The 13345-nt window shown below is 47.8% G+C and overlaps 1 protein-coding gene across 6 annotated transcripts in view; it reads left to right on the forward strand.

Annotated features, from left to right (window-relative positions):
• Positions 1-13345, forward strand: part of LOC134352622 (neuronal PAS domain-containing protein 3-like) — a 751612-nt gene that overhangs the window by 610557 nt on the left and 127710 nt on the right. For all 6 annotated transcript variants that reach the window (XM_063059934.1, XM_063059933.1, XM_063059937.1 and 3 more), the window contains one exon: positions 7993-8186. In XM_063059934.1, the coding sequence (XP_062916004.1) occupies positions 7993-8186 (194 nt within the window). The remainder of the gene's footprint in view (positions 1-7992; positions 8187-13345) is intronic.

The following is a 13345-nucleotide window of genomic DNA, read 5'->3' on the forward strand; positions in this document are numbered from 1 at the left end:
GTCAGGATGAGAATGTACAAAAGATGGGAATTGAATCTGGGTCGCTGACTCTGTAATACTTCCTTACCGCCCGTGACACCGCTGGAGTTTAGGGCAGCAATGAAGGTCCTCCATCTCTGGTGGTGTTCAGGGCTTCCTTCATCAGTCAGTAGCTTCCTCTCGGTTTTCACTACTCTCAGTCATTTAAGTCTCTTGTAGAGACTGAGGAATACTGTTGCACTCAGATGTAGAAATATATTTTGTTGCTGTTTCTGTAACAGTTTTGTTTTACCAATCAGGGTTGAGCTGAACCCCCGAAACTGGAGGACCGGTGGACCACTCTTAGTCTGGCCTCTGCCCTTTGACCTGATTGTCATGGGTGACCCTACCAACAGCCAAAGCATAAAGCCCTGACTCCAGCCAACACAGCTCTCCAGGTCACTGAGGCACGCAAGCCTCCAAACCCAATGACAACGTTGTGGTCCTCTTGGAGGGACTCTGTTAGAGCATCTCGCTAACTGCTACACCACCTGTAAGACTGACAGTAAACCCAATTCTCACTCAGATTCGGACACTTTCATTCCTGGGTCCCACTGTTCTACAACACTCCACAGCAACACCGCCACCCCCCCATCACCACCATTCACTCTGAAAGTCCTGACCTCAGCAGTTTACCCACAATGCAACACCTCCTACCTATCAGAATTAAACTGCGTTTGCCATTCCTCAGCCCTCTGTAACTCCTGATAACCACCATCAGCTACTCTAGTGTCACCGACCAGCATAACTATGACACGCAATCCAATCATTATCACAGTGGGATCTTGCTGTGCGCATACGGCCATTGCCATGGCGATGGTGATTGCGTTTCCTGAAGCACTCATTATCTGTGAGGCATGCTGGGACCTCCCGAGGCTGTGACATTAGGAATGACAATATTCTTCGAATTTCAAATAACGCACTAAGGTAGCTTCAGATAACAACGTTGTTGAGAATTATAATTGTCTCCCTTCACAAGCTGCCAGCTCTGCATATGATCACGCCTTCTGTGCCGTGTCGTAGGACGTGGGCGGTCAGGGTCTTTCTGTGACCACGATTGTTCCTGGCAAATCTTTCTACACAAGTGGTTTGCCATCGTCTTCTTCCGGGCAGTGTCTTCACCAGACGGGTGGTCCCCAGCCATTATCTCTTCCTGCGACCCTTCTTCAGGACTGGAAAACAAGGGGGAAGATGCAAGAATAGAAATGTTGTGGGGAGGGGAGGGAGGATAACTCAAAGGTGATAGGTGAACCCAGGTGGGTACGTTTGAGATGTTTGGAAGGAAGTATTTGGGGGGGTAGGTTTTTACACAGAAATTAGTGGGTGCAGGGACCACCCTGCGAGGGGAAGTGGTAGAGGCAGATACATTCGGGACATCTAAGATAGGCATCTGGATGAAAGAAAACTGGAGGGCTTTGTGGGAGAAAAGCATTTTATATATACCTTAGCGTCTGTTAAAGTGTCAGCACAATGTTGTGGGCCGAATGGCCTGTACTGTGCTGCAATGTTCTACGTTCTCCATGGCCTCAGGTCCTCTTTTAATCTTCTCACCTTCAATCAGTGCCGTCTGGTATTAAACACCGTTACCACTGGGGTGGTGGAGTGGAGATAAGTCTCTACAAAGGAGGTGTAAGACGCTCCTTCCCTCCGCTAGCCTGCAGGTCACCCTGGGGCAAGGTGTAGCACCTGCTTAGCCCCCGATCAGGGTCATGTGAACCCATGGGGGCAGGTGGCGGACGGTCATACGAGCAGCCGGTGCAGATCACAAGTCCTGGTTATGCGACCACTGACGCCAGGCAGACAATCTCTGAAGAGTATTGATAATGGCTGGGGTCACCCGTCTTGTGAAGACACTGCCCAGAAGAAGGCGATGGCAAACCACTTCTGTAGAAAAATTTGCCAAGAACAAGCTGGTGAAAGACTGTAATCACCCCTATCATACAACACAGTGCATAATGAACCATGGGATAAAATCAGTGTCCCTAGTTTCAGACATCTCTACTGGGGATTAAAACTGCATTGTCTAATTTTTAGACCCCCTTCCCTTGGGATTAATCCAAGGAGTTAAGACCCTTGGAAGTCTTTGGAGACTTAGATGTTTAATAGATGTTTGCGTCAAGGGGTATATGGATTGAATGGTTAGATAGTCGGAAAACCATCACAGTAAAAGGCTCGGCTGGCCAAGTGGACGTGAAGGATGATAGCTCTTACCGGCTCACTCTTTGAAACACTCAGGGATATAGAGTCATAGAGCACTACAGCCGAGAAACAGGCAGGTCAGCCCATCTAGCCCATGCTATCCCAATCCATCTACCTGCACCTAGCCCATGGCCTTCCATACCTCTTACTCATGTACCATAAGACCACAAAATATAGGAGCAGAATTAGGCCATTTGGCCCATCGAGTCTGCTCTGCCATTTCATCATGGCTGATCCATTTTCCCTCTCAGCCCCAATCTTCTGCCTTCTCCCTGTGTCCCTTCATGCCCTGACCAATCAAGAATCTATCTACCTGCACCTTAAATGCACCCAATCACTTGGCCTCCACAGCTGCCTGTGGCAATGGATTCCACAAATTCACTACTCCCTGGTTAAAGAAATTCTTCCTCATCTCCATTCTATAAGAACATCCCTCTGAGGCTGTGTCCTCCTGTCTTAGACTCCCCCACATCCTCTCCACATCCACTCTGTCGAGGCCTTTCAACAGTTGATAGGTTTCAGTGAGGTCCCAACCCCACCCCTCATTCTTCTGAACCCCAGGCCCAGAGCCATCAAACACTCCTCAAATGATAAGCCTTTTAATCCTGGAATTATTTTTTGTAAGCCTATCCAAACTTCTCCTAAATGTTACAATTAAACCCAGTTCTGCTGGCAGCTCTTTCCACACGCTCACCAACCTCAGAGTGGAGAAGGCATACCCTTCATTATTCAGGAGTCAGGGATCAATTCCTGCCGCTTTCCGTACAGAGTTTGTATGTTCTCCCAGGTTTCCTCCGGGTGCTCCAGTTTCCTCCCACAGTCCAAACACATATGGGTAGTAGGTTGTGGCCATGCTAAGTTGTCACTGGAGGCAAGGCGAGAACTGCGAGCTGCTCCAGCCCATCGTCAAACTGTGCTGGTCTCTAACGCAAACAACGCGTTTCCCTGGATGTTTTGATTTTTCAATGTATGCGTGACAAGTATAGCTGATGTTGAACATCTCATTCCCCTGCGCTCCAGAGAATAAAGTCCTAACCTTTTCAATCTTCCCCTATAACTCAGGCCTTCAAGTCCCGGCAACGTCCTTGTAAATCTTCTCTGCACTCTTTCAAACTTCTTCATATCTCTCTTTGTAGATAGGTGACCAGAATCGCACAATTTGGCCTCGCCAACATCTTCAAAGTTCAAAATAAATTTATGATCGAAGTATATACAGTATATGTCACCGTATACAAACCTGAGATTCGTTTCCCTGTGGGCATACTCAGTAAATCGAAGAATCATAATAGCATCAACGAAAGACTGCCCTCCACAGGGTGTGCAAAAGGCAAAACTGTGCAAACACAGATAAGTAAAAAAAAATAAATAAGCAATAAATATCAAGGGCACAAGATGAATAGTCCTTGAAAGTGAGTCCAGAGGATTTGGGAACAATTCAGTGACAGGGCAAGTGAAGTTGAATGAAGTTATCCCCACTGGTTCATAGCTGAGGGGTAATAACTGTTCCTGAACCTGGTGGTGTGGGTCCTGAGGCTTCTGTACCTTCTTCCTGATGGCAGCAGTGTGAAGAGAGCAGGTCCTGGGTGGTGGGGGTCCCTGATGATGGACGCTGCTTTCCTGCGACAGTGTTTCATGTAGGTGTGCTCAATGGTGGGGAGGGCCAAATCCACTACTTTTTGAAGGATTTTCTGTTCAGGGGTATTGGTGTTTTCATAACAAGCTGTGATGCAGCCAGTCAATATACTCTGTGCTGCGTATCTATAGAAGTTTGTCAAAGTTTTAGACGTCATGCAGGATATTTGCAAACTTGTAAGGAAGTTTTCTTCGTAACCGCACTTAGCGCTAAGACCTGGACAGGTCCTCTGAAACGGTAAAGCTGCTGACCCTGTCCACTTACCTTTAACACATCATCCCACCTCCTGAAGTCAGTGTCCTAATTTAAGAAGGCCAATGTGCCAAAAGCTCTCTGTACCTTTGGAAAGGTTGTCACTCCCACCCCTCTCTTGGGAACTGACGGTATGTCATAAAGCTACAGAGCTCCACGGTAAGGAAGGAAAGGCGGAAAGTCGGAGAGTGACAGCACAAACATACCCTTCGGCCCACCAAGTACAGCACTATGCAGAAAATCTTAGGGAGAGAGGGAGAGAGAGGGGGAGAGAGAAAACTTTTGCACAGGACTGTATTTGTCAACGTGGAGCGGAGAGCAAGTTTGTAAGTCTGGCGGGAGCAAAGGATGTTGGGAATGATGAGGGTGGAACGCCGGGGGAGGTGGGTGGGACAGGTGGCAGGGAAGGAGTGCCGGGGTGGGGGGAGTTGGTGCGGGAGCGGACACACCCAGCCCTGAGACACCAGGCAAAGTCATTTGATGCCAAACAATTGGTTTATTGATCATTACAGAATGTCTGTCTGGTGCTTCCCTCTCCCTCCCCTCTCCCTTCCCCTTTTCCCAACCATGATTCCCCTCTCCGTCCCCTTCCCACTGTCAGTCCACAATAGAGAACCAGATCAGAATCAGGTTTATCATCACTCACATATGGCATGAAATTTGTGTTTTTTGTGACAGAAGTACAGTGCAAATACATAAAATTACTACAGTACTGTGCAGAAGTCCTATATGTGTGTGTGTGTGTGTGTGTGTGTGTGTGTGTGTCTAACACTTCGCACAATAGTGCAGATGTCAATTATTCTCTCCACATTCCCATCATCTCTCCCTAAATTCTACCAGTCCCTTACACACTGGGGATTAATTAATTAATTAACTCACCAGTCCAGTGGTGGAGGCAGATACACTAGTGAAATTTAAGAGACTGCTAGACTTATGGAGGGATTTAAGGTGGGGGATATTGGGAGGTAGAGTTTAAGGGTCAGCACAACATTGTGGGCCGAAGGGCCTGTACTGTGCTGTACAGTATGTTCTATGTCCACATCCTTGGAGAGGAAACCAGAGCACCCGGGGGAGAGGGGGCAGGAGGTGGAGGTCATAGAGAGAGCGTGAAAACTCCACAAAGACAGTGCCTGAGGTTGGAATTGAACCGGCGTCACTGGCACTGTGGGATAGTGGCACTGCTAACCGCTCCACTGTGCCAATTAAAATGCTCTCCAACATAGTCACACTTTCCGCCTCTCAGTCATGGAGGGTTACAGAAATAAAAGAACTGCACTTCTAAGAATGTGATCAGAAATACAGATGGAGAGCTCATGGCCATTGAAATCGTTATGGTCCATAAGGAAAAAAGATCTAAAGAAAATTAATTTTGGGCAAATATTCTTTATATAAAACATTCGAAGGCTTCATATGGTGGGGCGTGCCTGCCCCCTTGTGGCAGGGTGAATGAGTGCAAGCTGAAAGCCTGCAAACACTACTCTATCATTCCAAGTTGTGCTCTTTCCCACATCGTTGGGAAATGGTTTAGTCAGGATGCTGACCTCCCGTGTTATGGAGTTCAAGGTCAGGAAGTTGTGTTGAAGCTTTATAAAACTCTGGGTAGGCTGCACCCGGAGTACTGCATTCATTTTTTTAAAATTGCGATACAGCTCGTAAAAGGCCCTTCGAGCCGCACTGCCCAGCAGTCCCCCGATTCAACCCGAGCCTAATCGCAGGACAATTCACAATGACCAATTAACCTACGTCTTCGGTCTGTGGGAGGAAACCAGAGCAGCTAGAGAAAACCCACGCAGTCACGGAGAGAACGTACAAACCCCTCACGGTCACCCCCCCCCTTTATAGGAGGGGTGTGGAGGTTTTGGAGAGCGTGGAGGTTTTGGAGAGGGTGCAGAAGAGGTTCTCCAACATGCTGTCTGAATTAGAGGCCAGGTGCTATGTGTGGAGGTCTAGCAAACTTGGATGGCTTTCTCTGGAGTGACAGAGACTGAGGAAAGATCTGATTTGAGGTTTATAAAATTATGAGAGGCTAATATAGAGTTGAGAGTCAGAATCCATTTGTCAGAGTTGAAATGTCTAATAATCAAAGATGGAATATTTAAAGTGATGGGGTAAGTTCAAAGGAGATATGAGGGGCAGGTGTTTTTTTTTTACGTAGAGAGTGGTGTGTACTGCCGTGGGTGGTGGTGGGGTCAGATTTGCCAGAGGTGTTTGAAAAACTCTGCTGGCTCTCTGTTTACTTTCTAATCCACAGGGTTCTTCTGGGAAACAGGAATGGCAAGCAGTCTTAATTCTAACGATCATTTATTTTGAAGTACAAACAAACACACAAATACTAAACATACTAAATAAAGAGCTGAGAAACAATGCCAAGAGGTAAATGAACAGCAAAGAATACAAAGGCAAAAAGATGGCGCCTCTGAAAAATCCATCACTTTTATAGCTAAGATAAGGAAAATTCCTCAGATAGTCTAAACCAATCAATGGTTGCACAATTATATCACGTAGGTAAGATGCTAACACTTAGCCAATGACAAATGAGGAAGGTGATGAACCGTTAGTTTAGCTGCTATACCGATTTCTGCCACTGAGTCAGGACGAACACCACATAGCGTGAAAAATAAACAAGTTTGGTAAAAGTACAAAGGATTAAAATACAATTTTGGTAGAAGTACATTAATTCACTTTATGAAAAGTATTAAAAAATCGTGCAAAAATAGAAATTGAAAAAGTAGTAAGGTAGTGTTCGTGGGTTCAATATCCAATCAGAAATTGGAAGAAGCTGTTCCTGAATCTCTGAGTGTGTGCCTTCGGGGTGCTGATGGTAGCAATGAGAACAAAGCACATCTTGGGTGGTGGGGGTCCTTAATGATGGACGCTGTCTTTTTGAGGCATCGCTCCTTGAAGATGTCCTGGATACTACGGAGGCTGGTGTCTATGATGGAGCTGACTGAACTCACAACTCCCTGGGTGGAGGGATGCAGAATATTTTGGGTGTCATTAGTTTGATCGTATCAGGATAATGTGTGGGGTTGAAAGGTCTGTTCCAGTACTGGGTTGTTCTAAATCCCACCAAGAGAAGAACAAAGATATTCTCCGTCGTAACACACACAAAATTCTGGAGGAACTCAGCAGGTCAGGCAGCATCTATGGATTGCGTAATAAACAGGTGGCAATTCATAAACACAAAATACTCTGCAGACGCTGGGGTCAAATCAACACTCACAACACACTGGAGGAACTCAGCAGGTCGGGCAGCATCCGTGGAAAAGATCGGTTGACGTTTCGGGCTGGAACCCTTCGTCAGGACTGTAGAGGGAAGGGGCAGAGGCCCTATAAAGAAGGTGGGGGGAGGGTGGGAAGGAGAAGGCTGGTAGGTTCCAGGTGAAAAACCAGTAAGGGGAAAGATAAAGGGGTGGGGGAGGTGATAGGCAGGAAAGGTGAAGAAGGAATAGGGGAAAACACAATGGGTAGTAGAAGGAGGCGGAACCATGAGGGAGGTGATAGGCAGCTGGGGGAGGGGGCAGAGTGACATAGGGATAGGGGAAGGGAGGGGGAGGGAATTACCAGAAGTTGGAGAATTCAATGTTCATACCAAGGGACTGGAGACTACCTAGACAGTATATGAGGTGTGGCTCCTCCAACCTGAGTTTAGCTTCATCATGGCAGTAGAGGAGGCCATGTATGGACGTATCCAAAGGGGAATGTGAAGCAGAGTCAAAGTGGGTGGCTACCGGGAGATCCTGTCTGTTGTGGCGGATGGACTGGGGGTGCACCAATAAACAGATGGCAATGAAGGGCCTCAGCCAGGAGGAAGCCCATGTGGCCACAGGGCAAACAAACTCCTTGCAGACAGCGGGCACTATCCCATTAACTTCCCTCTTCCCTTTCAGGTCATTCACGTCACCGGTCGCCTGAGGCCGCGGATATCGCTGCCCCACGCCCGCGCCGTCCCCACCAAGTTCATGGGGATGGTGGCCCTGGCCCACACGCTCCCTCCTTCCACCATCAACGAGGTGCGCATTGAGTGCCACATGTTCGTCTCCAGGGTCAGCCTCGACCTTCAGATCATCTACTGCGAGAACAGGTTAGTTGCTGTGCAGCGGGCAGGGGGTCAGAATGCCGCGCAGGAGGGCGATACTGCGGGGAGCTCGCTCGGACCACGAGAGCTCTACAACCATGATGTATCCCATCGCATCTGCTTTCTGCTCCATAGATCTGATACTCTTGTCTCTCCCTCTTGCTGTCCACCTGGTAATTGTCAAAGGTGTGTCTATTCCAACTATTATCCAGTTAGACTCCAACCTTTTTTATACAAGGGGTCTGTGAGCCCCAGGTTGGAAACACCTGAATTAGAATAAGAACCTTTTTTATCTTCTTACTACCTGTCATGTCACTGGCGTTTAGGACAGCAATGAAGATCCTCCATCTCTGGAGGTGTTCAGGACTTCCTGCATCGTGTCAGTAGCTTCCTCTCAGTTTTCACTACTGTCAGTCATGCAAGTCCCAGGTGGAGACTCAGGAATACTGTCACGCTCAGATGTAAGCTGAATCTTCATCGCTGTTTACATAACAATTGTTTGTTTGACCAGTCAGGGTTGTTAGCCCTGAGCTGAACCCCCGAACCTGGAGGACCAGAGGATTACCCCCAGCCTGGCCTCTGACCTTTGACCTGTTTGGCGTGGGTGACCCCACCAGGAGCCAAAGCATAAAGCCCTGACTCCAGCCAGCAGAGCTCTCCGGGTCACTGAGGCGCGCAAGCCTCCAAACCTCGACAAGGTTGTGCTCCTCTTGGAGCTGGTGTTCCCGGCCTTCTTCAAACCATGGACCGATTAAGCAAGAGTTTGTGGATCCCAGGTCAGGAACTCCTGAGTTAGAGGATCAAAGTCACAGAACTCAGAAACCACCTGGTCCATGCTGCCCAAGATTCCCAATACTAAGCCTATTTGATGGCATTTGACCCATAACTCTTTAAACCTTTCCTATCCACTTACCTGTCCAAATGTCTTTCGAATGTCATTACTGTACCTGTCTCAGCCACTTCCTCCGGCAGCTCATTCCATATACTGACCACCCTCTGGGAGGGAAAATGTTGCCCCTCAGTTTCCAATTAAATCTCACTTTAAACCAGGAATTTTACAACAAAATTTACAAGGGCTGGGTCAACTTGCAATAACTCGGCCGGAACTTCATGAGGCAAGGATCAGGACAACTAAGCAAACAAAAAGTTAGCGCTGCCCCTTTAAATACAACTTGTCCAAGGGTGACCTGCAGCCTCCTGGAGGGGAAGAGTGCCTTATACTTCCTTTGCTGGAGACGTATCTCCACCCGCCACCCAAAATGAAACGTGCTCAATAACTTGGTCTGCACGGCTGTCTGTGGCAATGAAGTCCACTGATTCACTACACTATGGCTAATAAAATTCCTCCTCATCTCTGCTATAAGATGACCATGACATTTTTGTTCTCTTCCTTCCTTACAGTGGAGTAAGTCGATTAATATTAGTTGTGAACACCCTTAAAATTGGCTATAATCACAAGAGGTACATCTCCCTCTTGACTTCTGAAGACAATCTGGATCAAAGTATCACACGATCCAGCAGAGCATTCACAATAGGGGTGTTGGTTACATTCACCAGGAGCGTTGTTTATCAAAGGTTCATTTATTGTCAAAGTATGTATGCAGAATACAACTCTGAGATTCGTCTTCTCCAGATAGCCATGAGACACAGGGAAAAAAATGAAGTCATTGAGGTCCCCCTCCTGCACGAAAAAGAACTCGCAAACTCCAAACCCCAAGCCAATCTCTCTCGCACAAAAACTAAGAGATTGCCCACCCATACACGGCAGCTAAATCATCAAACCCCCTCTCCCCAAACACCAAGACCCTGCCATGCAAAAAAAAAACAGTGATAATAACACCAAACACCTAACTCCTGCCCCACCCAAAAAAGTAACGTATCGCCCACCGGCTGATTGGCAAAAAGAAAGGACAAACTGAAGGAGGCCCATATAAATCGATAATCACCTATGTCTGGGAAATTCGAAAGCATCGAGGGGAGCGACAGCTCGAACCCAGTCCTTCTGTGGGGCCTCCATCTGCGGAGAAGCAGCCTGCCATGGGGATCAACCTCTGGCCCGACACAGCCTCCCACGGTGAGTGACCTCCGGCCCAAACCCTGCCACTCATCCCTCCATCTCTCTGACCAACTGCCGTCAGGGAGGAGGTACGAGAATGGCTAACGGCTTCTTCCCTCAGCCTGTGAGACTGACGAATACCCTGTCACCACCAAGGTCTCGTCACTAGTACAGCGAGCCTATGAATTTTGCACAGTTCTGTATGCACAGTGTGTGATATACCATATATATTGTGGGTACACCATGAGCTGGAGGAACGTTATTTCATTTACGTACTGTTTTGTAAATCTGGCGAGAGCAAAGGATGTTAGGGATGGTGAGGGTGGAGCACCACGGGAGGGGGGTGGGACAGGTGGCAGAGAAGGAGTGCCAGGGGTAGGTGGCACAGGTGCTGACCCACCCAGCCCTGAGACACCAGGCAAGCTCATTTGATTCCAAACGTTTGGTTTACTGATCATTACAGAACGTCTGTCTGGTGCTTCCCACTCCCTCCCCTCTCCATGCATTTATGCATTGAGTTGTTGCCACATGATTGGCTGATTAGATAAATGTATTAACAAGCAGCTGTACCTGATAAAATGGTCACTGAGTGTAAGTTATTAAAAGATGCAGAGAAATATGGACTGAGCGAATTTTTGTTTTACAGCTGCACAGACCAACCAGGAAATTTGTACACGGCCTGAAAACTATGTGGCACATTAACAAAACATGATGTAAAAGAAAATTCCAGCTGGCGTGGCAACTAAGGCTATGTGCGAGGGAGCATTTTGGTTACTGTGCGGCCGCACATCTTAGAGCAGGGGTCCCCAACCTTTTTTGCACCGCGGACCAGTTTAACGTTGACAATATTCTTGCGGACCAGCCGACGGGGGGGGGGGGTAGTGTTCAAGTAGGGTTGCCAACTTTCTCACTCCCAAATAAGGGACAAAAGTAGCAGTCAAATACGGGGCCCTTGTGTTTACCCCGAGAAAGACTACCATGACCATGAAGCCTTGCGCGGGCACCTGTGTGCGCATACGTGACGGGCACATACACGATGTGCACATGCAAGCACATGCCAATTTTTTTTCTGCAAATCAGTTTTTAATCTTCCCGATTCTGATACACTGTACATACATTATTTCTACTTTATATAGACTGTGTATTTATCATATCATTCTTGGTTTTACTATATGTTACTGTTATTTTAGGTTTTATGTGTTATTTGGTATGATTTGGTAGGTTATTTCAAGTTCAACAGTGCATGACAGGGAATGAGGAAAGGTGCAGCTGACTCATATCGTTTCATATCGCCAAATCATATCGTTCCTCGCGGCCCGGTGGTTGGGGACCACTGTCTTAGAGGGAATAGTGGTTACGATGCAACTGTACAAAGCACTGGTCAGGCCACACTTAGAATATTGTACATTTCTGGTTGCCACATTATAGGAAGGATGTGAATGCTTTGGAGAGGGTGCAGAGAAGACTCACTGGGGTGTTGCCTGGATTAGAGGAATTGAGGCTTGGGGAGAAATGGGCCCCTTCATACCCTGACTAATCAAGTATCTATCAACCTCTGCCTTAAATATACCCAATGACTTGGCCTCCACAGCTGCCTGTGGCAGTGGGATCCACAGATTCACCACCCTCTGGCTAACGAAATTCCTCCTCATCTCCGTTCGAAAAGGACCCCAAAACAAAATGGCCACCCACCTGACGTGGGCCAAGTGAACTCCAGAATTAAAGTCGGCAGCACTATCAACATGAAAGTTGGACAATTATGCTTCTATGTTGAACACTATGCTTCTTGTCATAAGCCCATTAGATATAGGAGCAGAATTAGGCATCTGCTGATCCAATTTTCCCTCTCAGCCCTAATCTCCTACCATCACCCTGCCCCCCATCCCTTCATGCCCTCACCAGTCAAGAATCTATCAACCTCTGCCTTAAATTCCTCCTCATCTCCATTCGAAAAGGACACCCCTCCATTCTGAGGCTGTGTCCTCTGGTCTGAGACTCCTCCCACCATAGAAAACATCCACTCTATCGAGGCGTTTCAACATTCAATAGATTTCAATGAAGTAACCCCACACTCTTCAGAATTGGCCCAGCGCCATCTACTCTACAATATCATCCTAATACAAGTAAACGGGATGAGTATCCATGGGCCAAGTGGTCAACAGGGACATGAAGGGCAGAAGGGAATGTTTCGGTCCTGTGTGACCTGTCAACTCACACAGTGGAGGGAGATGACATCTGAGGCAGACCAGCCGTGGTCACATTGAAGGGCAGGGCATGTTTGAGTAGCCTAATGCCCTTCCCCTGCTCCTGACTGACATGTTCACACTAACCCCTGTGGGTGTCGCCGGGCAGTGATGGAGCGGATGCTATTTGCTACTGTTCAACACTGGTCATCTTTCAAAAGGAGTTGATTGGCTATCGGACATGCTGAAACGCGGTATGCAAATGCAAGTCTTTCTTTGTGGTAAGCACGTCTTAACTTTTCCTTTCATCCTATCGTGAATTTAATCTCTCCTTCCGCTACTCCTCCAGTCGCCCTGTCTTATTTAACCGCCAGCTGCCTTTTTAACTGTCTTTCTGTCACTCCACCTGTACACGTTCAATTGCCTGGCTCCCTCTCTCCATGTCCATCTCAAACACTCCTGTCTGCTGTCCCGAGGCACAGATCCACACTGATTGGCTCAGGATCCGCATAATCCCTCTCTCCCTGTCGTTCTCCAACCGACTGGACAATCCCTCTCTCCCTGTCCATCACCAAACCGACTGGACAATCCCTCTCTCCCTGTCCATCTCCAACCGACGAGACAATCCTTCTCTCCCTGTCCATATCCAACTGACAGGACAATCCCTCTCTCCCCGTCCATCTCCAACCGACTGGACAATCCCTCTCTCCCTGTCCATCTCCAACCGACTGGACAATCCCTCTCTCAGTGTCCATCTCCAACTGACCAGACAATCCTTCTCTCCCTGTCCATCTCCAACCGACCAGACAATCCCTCACTCCCTGTCCATCTCCAACCGACTGGACAATCCCTCTCTCATTGCCCATCTCCAACTGACCAGACAATCCCTCTCTACCTGTCCGTCTCCAACCGACTGGACAATCCCT

Source organism: Mobula hypostoma, chromosome 10, assembly GCF_963921235.1.
Source record: "Mobula hypostoma chromosome 10, sMobHyp1.1, whole genome shotgun sequence".
Classification (NCBI taxonomy): Eukaryota; Metazoa; Chordata; class Chondrichthyes; order Myliobatiformes; family Myliobatidae; genus Mobula; species Mobula hypostoma.